Source organism: Bubalus bubalis, chromosome 3 (genome assembly GCF_019923935.1).
Source record: "Bubalus bubalis isolate 160015118507 breed Murrah chromosome 3, NDDB_SH_1, whole genome shotgun sequence".
NCBI classification, from domain to species: Eukaryota; Metazoa; Chordata; class Mammalia; order Artiodactyla; family Bovidae; genus Bubalus; species Bubalus bubalis.
In genome coordinates, this window is record NC_059159.1 from 89,835,060 (window position 1) to 89,849,236 (window position 14,177).

At 35.5% G+C, this 14,177-nt stretch overlaps 1 protein-coding gene across 5 annotated transcripts in view; it reads right to left on the bottom strand.

Annotated features, from left to right (window-relative positions):
• The window catches only part of CNTLN (centlein), a 341,020-nt gene that overhangs the window by 243,931 nt on the left and 82,912 nt on the right, over positions 1-14,177 (bottom strand). For 4 of the 5 annotated variants that reach the window (XM_025281478.2, XM_025281479.2, XM_025281480.2 and 1 more), the window contains exon 3: positions 11,845-11,929. The exons of the other annotated variant lie outside the window; for it this stretch is intronic. In XM_025281478.2, the coding sequence (XP_025137263.1) occupies positions 11,845-11,929 (85 nt within the window). The remainder of the gene's footprint in view (positions 1-11,844; positions 11,930-14,177) is intronic. 5 annotated transcript variants of the gene reach the window in all.

The window sequence follows — 14,177 nt, forward strand, 5'->3', positions numbered from 1 at the left end:
TGGCTACCTCGTGTGAAGAGTTGACTCATTGGAAAAGACTCTGATGCTGGGAGGGATTGGGGGCAGGAGGAGAAGGGGACGACAGAGGATGAGATGGCTGGATGGCATCACCAACTCAATGGACATGAGTTTGAGTGAACTCCGGGAGTTTGTGATGGACAGGGAGGTCTGGCATGCTGCAATTCGTGGGGTCACAAAAGAGTCGGACACGACTGAGCAACTGAACTGAACTGAAACGAATTAGTTAAATATATGTGTGTGTGTGTGTGTGTGTGTGTACTGCTTTTTAGATTCTTTTCCAATATAGGCCATTACAGAGTATTGAGTTACCTGTGCTATACTTTAAGTCCTCATTAGGTAGTTAATTTTATATATAGTAGTGTGATTATGACACTTCTATTTTATCTGTGTGTATACTGAGTTATGAAGTAGAATGTATTTTTCCCAGTATAGGGATCATATTAATTAAACATTGCTTTTGATTTTTACTTAGAGGTGACATTACTCGTCCATAGGCCAACTGAACTTCAAGAGTTCTCATAACTCCACATCTGTACCAATAAGACACTCAGGCTTGGTAACATTTTACAAATTAAGTATAAATGGCACCTCAAAACAGTTTTAATTTTTATTGCCTATTTTAATTATTAGGGCATATCAAAATACGTTTTACATCAATCAAACAGCATAAAATAAATGCAAACATCTACAATTCATAATCTATTTTTCTATTCTCATCTAAGTCTCAGGCTCTTTCAAGGTTCAATTTTCACCTCCTCCATGAAGCCTTTCCTAACTATCACAGTAATTTCTGCTATTTCCAAGTTTCTGTATTGCCTACATTATTCATTTGGCACATATTACTTAGAGCTGCTAATTATCTATGTACTCACACTATCTCCGAAACTAAATTATAGTAAATGTTTATGAATGAGACTGACACTGATAAATTCAATCATATGAACACTAAGACAGTGAATTATCTACAGGCCTATCCTTTGAAAGAATTAACAAAAATTAAACATCCTCATCTATCCTTGAGATTATTTAGACTTAAGAAAGGTGAGATACTAGACCAAATGATTTAAGGTTTAGAAGAATTTGCCCATTAATGTGAGCTAAACTTAACAGGAATAAACAACATGCTGCTGCTGCTGCTGCTGCTGCTAAGTCACTTCAGTCGTGTCCAACTCTGTGCGACCCCATAGACAGTAGCCCACCAGGCTCCTCTGTCCCTGGGATTCTCCAGGCTAGAATACTCGAGTGTGTTGCCATTTCCTTCTCGAATGCATGAAAGTGAATAGTGAAAGTGAAGTCGTTCAGTCGTGTCTGACTCTTCGCAACCCCATGGACTGTGTAGCCTACCAGGCTCCTCCATCCATGGAATTTTCCAGGCAAGAGTACTGGTGTGGGTTGCCATTTCCTTCTCTGAATAAACAACATAAATTACAGTAATAACAAGTCCTTTCATGAAAATTATTTAATAATTGAAAAGTTAGCATTTGAGTGAATTTAGTAATCTACAGGACAAATATAGACTTAATCTTTAAATAAAAACACATAATACAGTAGGAACTTAGTTAACCAAAAGCTTCATATTTTGAGGGCTTCTCTGGTGGCTCAGATGGTAAAGAAGCTGCCTGAGCTAGGAGACCCAGGCTCATATTTTGATAATTAGTTTGATAAATGATTTTATATATCATAAATCATTAAAGTAATAAGTTAGACACAGATGTATTCCCAATGGAAGAGAATTGATAAACTTTCACAGATCTATTAAATTTTACATAACTCAAAATATTTTCCTAATAAAATGTACCCTCAATGATCTAGTTTTTATAATGGAAGTGACAGTCACTTAGGCGTGTCCGACCCTTTGCAACCCCATGGACTATGCAGTCCATGGAATTCTCCAGGCCAAAATACAGGAGTGGATAGCCATTCCCTCTCCAGGGGATATTCCCAACACAGGGATCAAACCCAGGTCTCCCACATTGCATGCAAATTCTTTACCAGCTAAGCCACCAGGGAAGCCCAAGAATACTAGAGTAGGTAGCCTATACCTTCCCTAGTGGATCTTCCCAACCCAGGAATCGAACCGAGGTCTTCTGCATTGTAGGCAGATTCTTTACCAACTGAACTACCAGGGAAGCCTTAGCACAAGTATATATAGTTACAATTCATTTTTTTTTCTTTTCCTTTTTAGAGAAGTATAGTTGAGTTATAATAAATTCTATAAGCTTTAGATATATAACATGATTTCACAATTTTAAAGGTTAGGTTCCATTTACAGTTATTTGAAATGCTATATTCCCTCTGCTATATAATATATCCTTATAGCTTATTTACTTTATACCTAGTAGTTTGTACCTCTTAATTCCCTTCTCCTATCTTGTCCCTTCCCGCTTTGCTCTCCCCACTGTTAACTACTAGTTTGTTCTCCATGTTTGTGAGTCTGCTTCTTTTTTGTTATAGTCACTAGTTTGTTTTATTGTTCAGATTCCACATGTAAGTGACACTGGACAGTATTTACCTTTCTCTGACTTATTTCACTAAACATTAATAACCCTCTAAGTCCTAAATTTAGCTTCATGAAACCTTTTCAAGAAACTTTTCTGGATAGAGTAAAGTACATTCTTAATGGTCTGGCTTGAGTTAATATTAAAATAGCAAATTGAACTCAGAGGAACCATAAAGCATAAAGGGCGACAAGAGAAAGTATGGCTGGAACAAATTATTTATTATGGATAAGCCATGAAATGAATAATTCAAATCAGGTCAAAAGAAGTCTGTACAGTAAGAAGAGAATGATAGTAGGTATGAATCAGGAAAAAAGAGGGGTGTGATGGCAGTGGTTCAATAGACCTAAAACTCTATAAAACAATACTTGAGCATAGTTAATATATTATTTATATGACCTACTTTAAAATGTACATAAAGAGTTTAATGAAAAACAGAGAAGTAATGATATCAGTACAACTAAAACAAAGGTAAACGGATAAAACGGAAGGGGTGAGAGAATTAAATGTAATTGAGAACCGAAACTTATTTCTGAGCTTCCTAGAAGGTAAGAAAGAAGGGAAATTCAATGTTTAAAAATTATCTCATTAAATATAGCAAGTTATTAGTAGACTCAAGTTATCTAATGCAATACTTGAAGGAAAATTTATTACAAGATTTACTTTATAACTAGCAGTGACAAAGCTAAAGGACAGTCTTACCAAAAGAAGTTACATGGCATTTTTCTACACTATAATCAATAAAGCATGTAATAGTATTAGATTGTTCTATGAAAGTTTTTCAGCAACTAGCTAAAAAATAGTGTGTGTAACTTTCTAGTAGTTTGACTAGATACGTGGTTAAGGAATAAGCATTTTTGTTACTCTATTCCATAGACTACAAGTTTGGAAAAGTAAGAACTATTTAACATTACTTGATGGGACAATAAACACATGATGAACTTCTGGCTTCCAGCACAGGATGCAGTAAGTTGCAGGTTGTCTCTCCTATTCATACAACATGAAAAAAGTTGAACAAACTGAAAATCAGCAACTCTTCTTAGAATTATCAGAGAACTGAGGTCATAGGGCAAACTGCTGTTCCCCAAACTAGAGAGACAGGCAGATACAGAGAATCACAATACAGCATAGCAAAATCCCTGAAGCAAGAAAACTCCATGGAAACCAGTACCGAGAATAGGAAAACGAAATCTGCAATTAACAAATCATTGGAGGATAAGTGTGGACGTGCATGAGAGTTAAAAATGTCCTGTAGGGCCTGGTCTTAGAGGAGTTCCTATACTTTCATGAGCTTTTACATACAGAACACTATTAGGTTGTCACAGTGAAGATCAGAGAAACATCTCTTCCTGCTCTCTGCAGGAGGAGAGGGAACATAGGCATTTTAAAATATGACCTAAGTATATAATTCTTAACAAGGCCTACCCCCAAGAGAAAATTATTTTCCTAGAGTCTGCTGGGATTTTACCAGACTAACCAACCCAAATGAAGTTAAATACCCAACTCCAATACCCTTGAGCCTTCCAATCTTTCCTAAGGGGGAAAAGAAAAAAAAAAAAAACACTGAAACACACTTATGAAGGTCAGACCTAGAGGCTGCTGCTGCTGCTAAGTCGCTGCAGTCGTGTCCGACTCTGTGCGACCCCATAGACGGCAGCCCACCAGGCTCCCCGTCCCTGGGATTCTCCAGGCAAGAACACTGGAGTGGGTTGCCATTTCCTTCTCCAATGCATGAAAGAGAAAAGTGAAAGTGAAGTCGCTCAGTCGTGTCGCACTCTAGCGACCCCATGGACTGCAGCCTACCAGGCTCCTCCGTCCATGGGATTTTCCAGGCAAGAGTACTGGAGTGGGGTGCCATTGCCCTCTCCTAAAGACTGAGACCTAAACATAAAACTATGGAGTACTTTCACTCCCCGAGACACCTCACAAACTACATCAATAGGTTTCTGTATAATAACAAGGGAATGCAACTGGAAGAACTGGTTGTTTCAAATGATATTTAAGAAGTTTCTCAAGACACCCAAATAAAAAAGGACACCAAAGCAAAAGTTGAGCCTGTGCTAAAAGAACAGTAAACACAGCCTAAACCCTAAGCCTATTTCTCTCAGTATATTTTAATCATTTGGTTAATTTTGTGTCCACTTGGCTAAAACATTATACCCATTATATCTAGTTCTTAAACAAACACCAATCTAGATATTGCTGTGAAAGTGTTTTTGTCATAGATGTGATTAACATTTAAATCAGTAGACTTGAGTAAAGGAGATGACCCCTCCGTAATGTGAGTTAAGTCTCATCTGGTCAATTGAAGACCTTAAGAAAGAGGACTATTCATCTGAGAAAGAAGGAATTTTGCCACCAGCATACTTTTGGACTCAGATGCTGTATCAACTCTTCCCTGGGTCTCCACTTTGCTGTGCAGAATTCAGATTTGCCAGCCCATAACTACATGCATGAGTGCATGCTCAGTCGCTCAGTCATGTCCAACTCTTTGTGATCCCATGGATTGCAGCCTGTCAGGCTCCTCTGTCCATGGAATTTTCCAAGCAAGAACACTAGAGCAGGTTACCATTTCCTACTCCAGGGGATCTTCCTGACCCAGGGATTAAACTCGCATCGCCTGTCTTCTGCCTTGGAAGGCAGATTCTTTACTATCGAGCCACCTGGGAAGCCACAGCTATATGAGACAATGTCTTAAAATCAATTTCTCTGTCTCTGTCTGTGTCTCATGTCTTTGACTATCTATCTACGGACACATAATTAGTTCTGTTTCTCTATGGAACCCTGACTATCACAGACTTTGGTCCTATTTAGAACTTCAGTCCTAAACTGCAAGGTCTTGGATTCTGAACTTGAATAAGCCTGGAAGCAGATTCTTCCCAAATTAAATCTCTAGATGAAAACATAAATTAATCAAACCTCAATTACAACCTTCCTGATCCACAGCATATTAAAAAATATGTGTATTCTTTGCAACTTAATAAATATGTGTATTCTTCTAAGGTTTTAATTTGCTAAACAGCAAGAGAAAAACTAACATACCACAAGGCATTTTCCTATAGAATTTATACTAGAAAATAATAGAGAAAATGGATGTAAAGCATAAACACTGGAAATCTTGACAGTATAAAAAATATAACCAAATAATGCTAATAACAGGAAATTAAGTCCTCCAATTACTCTCTGTAAGTTTACTTTAAAATGCAGGAGAAAGGATGAATACGTAAAAATATACTAATTTTCTCAAGTTTTTTAAAGTGTGCAGCTGATACTATCTAAATTTTTCAGAATATTCTAGAATAAAGGTATACAGTGTTAAGACAGAAAAATATCACATAATATTTATATAAAGGAACCAAAAAAAATGACAAAATGAACTTATTTACAGCATAGTAACTGACTCACAGACATAGGAAACAAACTTACTGTTACTAAAGGGAACATGGAGGGAGGGATAAATTAGGAGATTTGGATTAACAGATATATACCACTATATATGAAGTAGATAAACAATAAAGACCTATAGGATAGCACAGGAACTATATTCGATGTCTTATAATAACCTATAATGGAAAAGAATCAGAAAAAGAATACATATACATATATGCATACAAACCTGTGTATAACAACCACTTTGCTATACACCTGAAGCTAATACAACATTGTAAATCAACTATACTTCAATCTAAAAAACTATAGTGTTAAATATTATATATAAAATAATAAATGTAATCACTAAAAGAACTGATACAGTTCTCCTAAACCTTCCAAATTATCAGCATAAGACTGCATGCACATACACAAAGACACACACACAAATGAAGAGAAAACAACCGGCAAATGCTGAAAAAACAAAGAGAATATTAAAACAGAAAGCATAAGATTAACCAGAGAATGAAGATCAAATAAGTATATCAGATCTTAAGTAGATGGAATAAGCTTACCTTTAAAAAGGTAAATACATATATAATTGAGTCAAAACACAAAGTCCAACCAAATAGTACAAACAATAGAGTCATCTAAATATGCAGTATTAAAGGATAAACAAATATATAACAAATTAATTGAAAGAATGCTACAGGAAAGATAATAGTTTAAGAAGAAAACCAAGATATAATCTGAATGCCTGAAAAGATAAAAAGGTTAGAATAAATGTGTTAAATCTGGTTATCTTCTTGAACTCATGGTTTCCTCTTTCAACTAGATCTGTTAACACAATTAAGTCCTCTTGTATTGTGTATTTTAATTTTCTTCTCCATTACTTTCAAATATTTTGCCTAACACTTTTTTAAATGCAAAAATATCCTTCTTTGTACTGTTAAATTTCCTCATTTGTTTCATTATTTTGTTAGAATTCCGTGATTTCTTAAAATATCACATGCCACTCTATGTGTTACTTTCTAAAATCACTAAAAAATTCATGATTGCTGAATTAAATTTCTTTTTCAGAAACCTCATGTTTTGTTTTGTTTTTTTTTTTGTAACCTTGTACAGCATTAACCACCTTTTGCTTTGAAATTATTTTTCACATCATGAGATACAATATTATACTTCTCTCTTTTTACTTCTCTGAACAATTTTTTTTCATCTCTTTTACTAAAATTTGCTTTTCCTCTTATCCATTAATACTATGAGCAAATATCTAGTTTTCAGAATTCTGTTTAAAGTATTCTCCTTAACTATAACATTAAATATTTTTATATCAAGAAGAAAACTCCTTCCCAAGGATTGAATTCATGCTTTCAATAGTTTACTTAAAAATCTCTAAATGGTATTCCTACCAATAACTAAAATTTTAATTGTCTAAAAGAAGGTCAAAAGTTATCCTCATAGTAAGTTGTACTTCTTTATAATAACCTTCTTCCTGATAGCAACGCCACTGCTCTCCTGGATTCTCCGGACTGAAAACCTAAGAGTCACTTTCAAATTACCATCAAGTCCTTATTGTTCTAATTTATATATCTTTAATTCTCGCAAAACTAATAGTTCAGGTTCATGTCATTACTCTTAGACTATGAAATAACCTCCTTACAGATCATTCTACTTTCTGCTTTCCTTTTTCTAACTGTATACTAGATTATTAGTTTTATTTTCACAAATTGCAGCTTAATTAACTTAAGTTAATGAAATGCCTAGATAAATTCCTTTGCCCTCTAGGTAAAGTCCGCACTTTTTCATTCAAGCAGTTAAGGCCTTTCTTTAACACAGGTTCAATATAACATTAGTCTTTTCTCAGCCTACACTCCTACACATTACCTATGAAACAAACTATAAACTTCAGTATCACCCAAAGATATGCTACACTCCTACCTTCTTGAATTTTGCCTGGTGTTTGACATGGGCAAATCCTCCTAAAATCTCTACCTATTAAAATTGTTTGAGTATCTTAAGACCTTGCCACATAATTTAATCTCTCCTTCTTTTGAATCTTAATAGCATTCTGCTTGTGATTCTCTCATGGCACTTATATTGGTTTCATTTAATGTAAGTCACACATTCAAAAATATTTAAAGAACATCTATTATAAATCAGGCAATATGATAAATATTACAAGTTGGGTATAAATGGTCCCCATGCTCATAGAACCTGCAATTTAATGTAGGAGCATATTGTTACTTGCACTTCACTTTTATCCCCACCCAACTGCTCACAGAGACTTAGAAATTCTTTATTAAAGGCAGGAATTTTAATTCTAAATTTTCCAGAGTACCATCACATGATAATATCCACATTTATTTCAGCAATTTGTTTAACTGAACTGAAAATATAACCCATAAATCATTTTTAAGATATAAACACACTATTGCACAAAAATATACATGCTTTAGGCTCAGGAATTAATGGCTCTAAATGACAAATTAAGTGCCCCCCAAAAAAACCAAATAGTTTCTTTCTTGGCATTTAATATTTTATGAGGTAAATCATTATACTCAAAATGTAAATAATGAAAATAATATCTATCCAAGGGAAAGGAAGTAGAAAAGAAAAGAATTTAGCAAAGAAAAAGGAAAAATATATAGTTATTTAAGAACGTCAACATTTCAGAAACGGTATGGACCTAACAGAACAGAAGATACTGAGAAGAGGTGGCAAGAATACACAGAAGAACTATACAAAAAAGATCTTCATGACCCAGATAACCACAAGGATGTGATCACTCACCTAGAGCCAAACATCCTGGAATGTGAATCAAGTGGGCCTTAGGAAGCATCACTACGAACAAAGCAGTGGAGGTGATGGAATTTGAGTTGAGCTATTTCAAATCCTAAAAGGTGATGCTGTGAAAGTGCTGTATTCAATATGCCAGGAAATTTGGAAAACTTAGCAGTGGCCACAGGACTGGAAAATGTCAGTTTTCATTTCAATCCCAAAGAAGGGCAATGCCAAAGAATGTTCAAACTGCCACACAATTGCACTCATCTCGCAGGCTAGCAAAGTAATGCTCAAAATTCTCCAAGCCAGGCTTCAATAGTATGTGAACCATGAACTTCTAGATGTTCAAGCTGGATTTAGAAAAGGCAGAGGAACCAGAGATCAAATGGCCAACATCCTTTGGATCATCAAAAAAGCAAGAGAATACCAAAAAAACATCTACTTCTGCTTTATTGACTATGCCATAGCTTTTGACTGTGTGGATGACAATAAACTGTGGAAAATTCTGAATGAGATGGGAATACCAGATCACCTGACCTGCCTCCGGAGAAATCTGTATGCAGGTTAAAAACCAACAGTTAGAACTGGTCATGGAACAACAGACTGGTTCCAAATAGGAAAAGGAGTACATCAAGGCTGTATATTGTCACCATACTTATTTAACTTATATGCAGAATACATCATGCAAAATGCGAGGCTGGATGAAGCACAGCTGGAATCAAGATTGTCGGGAGAAATATCAATAACCTCAAATATGCAGATGACATCACCCTTACAACAGAAAGCAAAGAACTAAAGAATCTCTTGATGAAAGTGAAAGAGGAGAGTGAAAAAGTTGGTTTAAATATCAACATTCAGAAAACTAAGATCATGGCATCCGGTCCCATCACTTCATGGCAGATAGATGGGGAAACAGTGAGAACGGTGACAGATTTTATTTTTTTGGGCTCCAAAATTACTGCAGATGGTGACTGCAGCCATGAAATTAAGAGACACTTGCTCCTTGGAAGAAAAGCTATGACCAACCTAGACAGCATATTAAAAAGCAGAGACTTTACTTTGCCAACAGAGGTCTATCGAGTCAAAGCTATGGTTTTTCCAGTAGTCATGTATGGATGTGTGAGTTGGACTAGAAAGAAAGCTGAGTGCCAAAGAACTGATGCTTTTGAACTGTGGTGTTGGAGAAGACTCTTGAGAGTCCCTTGGACAGCAAGGTGATCCAACCAGTTCATCCTAAAGGAAATCAGTCCTTAATATTTATTCGAAGGACTAATGCGGAAGATGAAACTCCAATACTTTGGCTACCTAATGTAAAGAACTGACTCATTGGAAAAGACCCTTTTGCTGGGAAAGCTCAAAGGCAGGAGGAGAAGGGGACGACAGCATGAGATGGTTGGATTACATCAACAACTCGATGAATATGAGTTTGAGCAATCTCTGAGAGTTGGTGATGGACAGGGAAATCTGGTGCGCTGCAGTCCATGGGGTGGCAAAGAGTCCAACACAACTGAGCAACTGAACTGACAGACCATCTAGACCTGCTAAACTGAGTATTTTTTAAAGTACTGCAAACTTATTGCCAAAGGTTATCAAAAAGAATGCCAAAATCCATTCTCTACCATAGAGTAGACCTGTATGTGAGGAAGAGATTGCTCAGCCTAGAAGTAACTTTTCCCAAATTCGCTGAATCTTGGGTTAACCATATGAGTAGTTTCAATGAAATGTGGGTATAAATGATGTTTGCCACTTCCAAGTCTTAATTTTGTATCTGTTAGGCAGCTTAGAGTCTGACACAATTGAGCAACTGAACTGAACTGATTAGGTAGATTGTTATTATTTAGTAGGTAAGTCCGTTTCACTTTTTGTGACCCCCATGGACTGTAGGCAGGCTCTTCTGTCCATGGAATTTACCAGGCAAGAAAACTAGAGTGGGTTGCCACACCCTCATCCAGGGGATCTTCCCAACTAATTAATATACTAGGCACATGGCAGTATTTTTCTATATTGGAATTCATTTTGATATTGTTTGACATTCAAGTCACAAATACAACCATTTTTCCCCAAAACAAACTAAAAATTATTTTTAAAATTTTATCATTATAGTAATAATTATTACATTTTCTATCCTGGAGAAGGAAATGGCAACCCACTCCAGTACTCTTGCCTCGAAAATTCCATGGACAGAGGAGCTGGTAGGCTACAGTCCATGAGGTCACAGAGTCAGACACGACTAAGTGACTTCACTCACTCACTTATTACATGTTCTATAAGGAAAATACAATTCTGGAAAAGGTATAAATTTCAAATTTATATGTCATATAGGAATGTATATCCAATTTTAGAACAAACTTATATAGAGAGAATAAAAAAATAATTTTTATCCACATTAACTTCCATTTTTAGTCCTTTAATAAAACAACTTAATAGCAATAACCAATCTTAGATGAAAATTATCCTGTTTAATTGGGTAGGAAGGAAAATAGAGTCAGAACTTGGAAAAGCAGAGGTACCAGAAAGAATCTTCATTTAACCCAGAAAATAAAGATAATTTAGCCTATAATGGGCAATTGGGTATAAAATGAATTTAAATATATCATGACATAGACAATTCTTAAATTTATTTCACCTTTATTTTTAAGATGTTACTACCTCCAAAATGATTCTTGGGAATCAATGACCATGTAGATTTTTGTAGTGGTAATATACTGAAGATATAATTACCTATAATTTTAAATATACAGTTCCATATAATTGTATTAACTATAAATATAGGATTGTATAATTTGAAAGTGCAAGTTCAAAACATCAAATAGAATCATCCCAGTTATTGACAATCTTTTGTACAAATTAAAGCATTAAAAAATTTGTAGGATTCAGAAGCAAATGATAATTGTTAAAAATAAAAAGCAATTTCAACAAAAAGTGAGTAACAGTTATTACTATAAAATTAAAACACCACCTTAAGAGTTTTAATGTATAAATAACATAGTCTATAACCCAAAAACACAAAGAAGAATAACAGGCTAAAGTAGTAACTTGACTATAGTAACAGGACAACATAATGACCCCGATATTCTTGTGAACATTATTGCAAAAAAACTTAAAATGTTTGTAAACACCTACTATATAAAACAAATATCATAAATTTAGTATTTTCTGATATAACACCAACCTGTTCCAATTCTTGTATTTTAGCATCCTTGACTTGCAGAATTTCTAAAACTTTTCTGTCTTTAGCTTCAGATTTCCGTTTTTCTCTAGAAATAAAAAGTATCTATATTGAAAACTTAGTCATTATTTTTGAAAGTTTATTAGACATTATTGTTAGCCAATTCTTTTAATTTCAACATCCTAATAGTGAGTTTCACATTAAACTATAGAAAAGTTAATTACCCAATGTTAACAGCCCTTTCTGATTTAATCAGAAACCATAGGGCAAGTGACAACAATTTATACCTGCTGCCAACTAAGACAACTTCATACAAAAAAAGTTTCTACATTTACATGCATTATAAAACATACTTAAAACACATTTAATCTTGACTGCAACAGTCACTATAACATAAATTTAAAATAATTACTGAATATATTAATATGTTCATGTTAATATACTTTATATTGCAATTTTTAATATTAAATAATATTACTATAATAAAAATTAAAATATAATTAATACTAATAATTAAGAATACAATACTTACCATTTTTTAAGTAAAAGAATTAAAAGAGAGAAAGCTTGAGATTTACTAACAATCAACATTAAATAAATAAGGGAGAAATTTATTGGATGCTCATTATATTTTTTAAATTGTAAAAATAGGTAAAAGAAATAGAAATCTGTACCTAAATCAATCATGAATCACAAAGTGTACAGGTAGGAAGAAATTAAGAACCCTCACCTGAGAATAAAAACGAGATGAAGCAAAGGGCTTTAGAAGGCAAGAATGGATATGAAAATTAAGAGACATGTATGCCATAAAAGCATACCACTGCTGATGACCAAGATGGCAGAGTAGGAAGACCCTAAACTCACCTCTTCCCATGGACAACACAAAAATTACAACTAGTTATGAAGCAGCTATTTATGGGAAAAAAACTGAAAATTAGCAGAAAAGATACACTACAAATAAAGATATGAAGAAACCACACCATGATGGTTAGGAGGAGTGGAGATGCAATATAGTCAGTATCCCCACCCCTAGATCAGTGGCCCCTAAATGGGAGGATAATCACAAATATACAGATCTTCTCCAAGGAGAAAGTCAAGCTCTCCAGCCTGGATATTCCACACCAAGTAGATCAGACTACAGAACAATGGGTTTTGAAAACTAGTAGTGTGCATGTTGCTTCCCAGGTTGCTAAGTGATAAAGAATCTGCCCAATGTAGGAGACACAGGGGACACGGGTTTGATCCTTGTGTCAGGAAGATCCCCTGGAGGAGGAAATGGCAACCCATTCCAGTATTCTTGCCTGGGAAATCCAGTAGGCAGAGGAGCCTGATGAGTGACAGTCCATAGTGTCGCAAAGAGTAGGACATGACTGAGCACACATGTATGGGTCTCATGTTCAAAAGAGCTAGAGAGCTGTAGGAAACAGAGATTCCACTTTTCAAGAATATGCACAAAATCTCACATAGTCTGAATTCCAGTGGCGATACAGTAGTATGACAGGATCCTAGATCAGATACTCCTGCTGGTCTTGTAACACCTCCTGGAAAGGCAGGAGGCAATTGGGAAAGCCTTGGGCACAGAGATGTTGGAGACAGCCATTCTAGGGGAGTTGTTCTACTGCAATAACACCAGCACTGGCAAGCGCTATTTTGGAACCCTCCCTCTGCCCTACTAGCATAAGAGGATGTCCCACACATCTTCAGGCTAGCACCAGCTGCAAATCACCCCAGGCTGCATAGACAGTCATGCAGGGACTCAGCCCTAGGCCCTCCCGGGACATACAGCCAATGACACAGGAAGCCTACCTTTTCCTCCAGCAAGCCCACAGCCACTGCCTGCAGCACAGTCTCACAGCCAACTGGGCCAGAGGCCAGCTCTGCCTAACAACACATCAACAGCAGTCAGTCCCAAAACAGTGGAAGGGTACATGCTGCCAACATAAGGAGACTCCTAAGGCACACAGCTCTGGTGATCAGAGTGTGCTACCAGACCCCATGGAATGACTACTTCTCTTGACTGACCTAATACAGAGAAATGAATATAGAGAATACATAAAAATGAGGAAACAGAGAAATATGTTCCAAACAAATAACACAAAACCTGAGAAACAGAAAAAACAAAGTGGAGATAAACAATCTACCCAAAAAGAGTTCAGTAATAGTCAAAAAGAGGTTCAATGAACTGGAGAGAAAACTGAATGAACATAGTCAAAATTTCAACAAGTTTAAAAATTTAAATAAAAATCAGAGCTGAAAAATACAATGATTTCAATATTAATAAAAAATACAGTAGAAGGATTCAACAGTAGATTAGATGATACAGAGTAACGGATGAG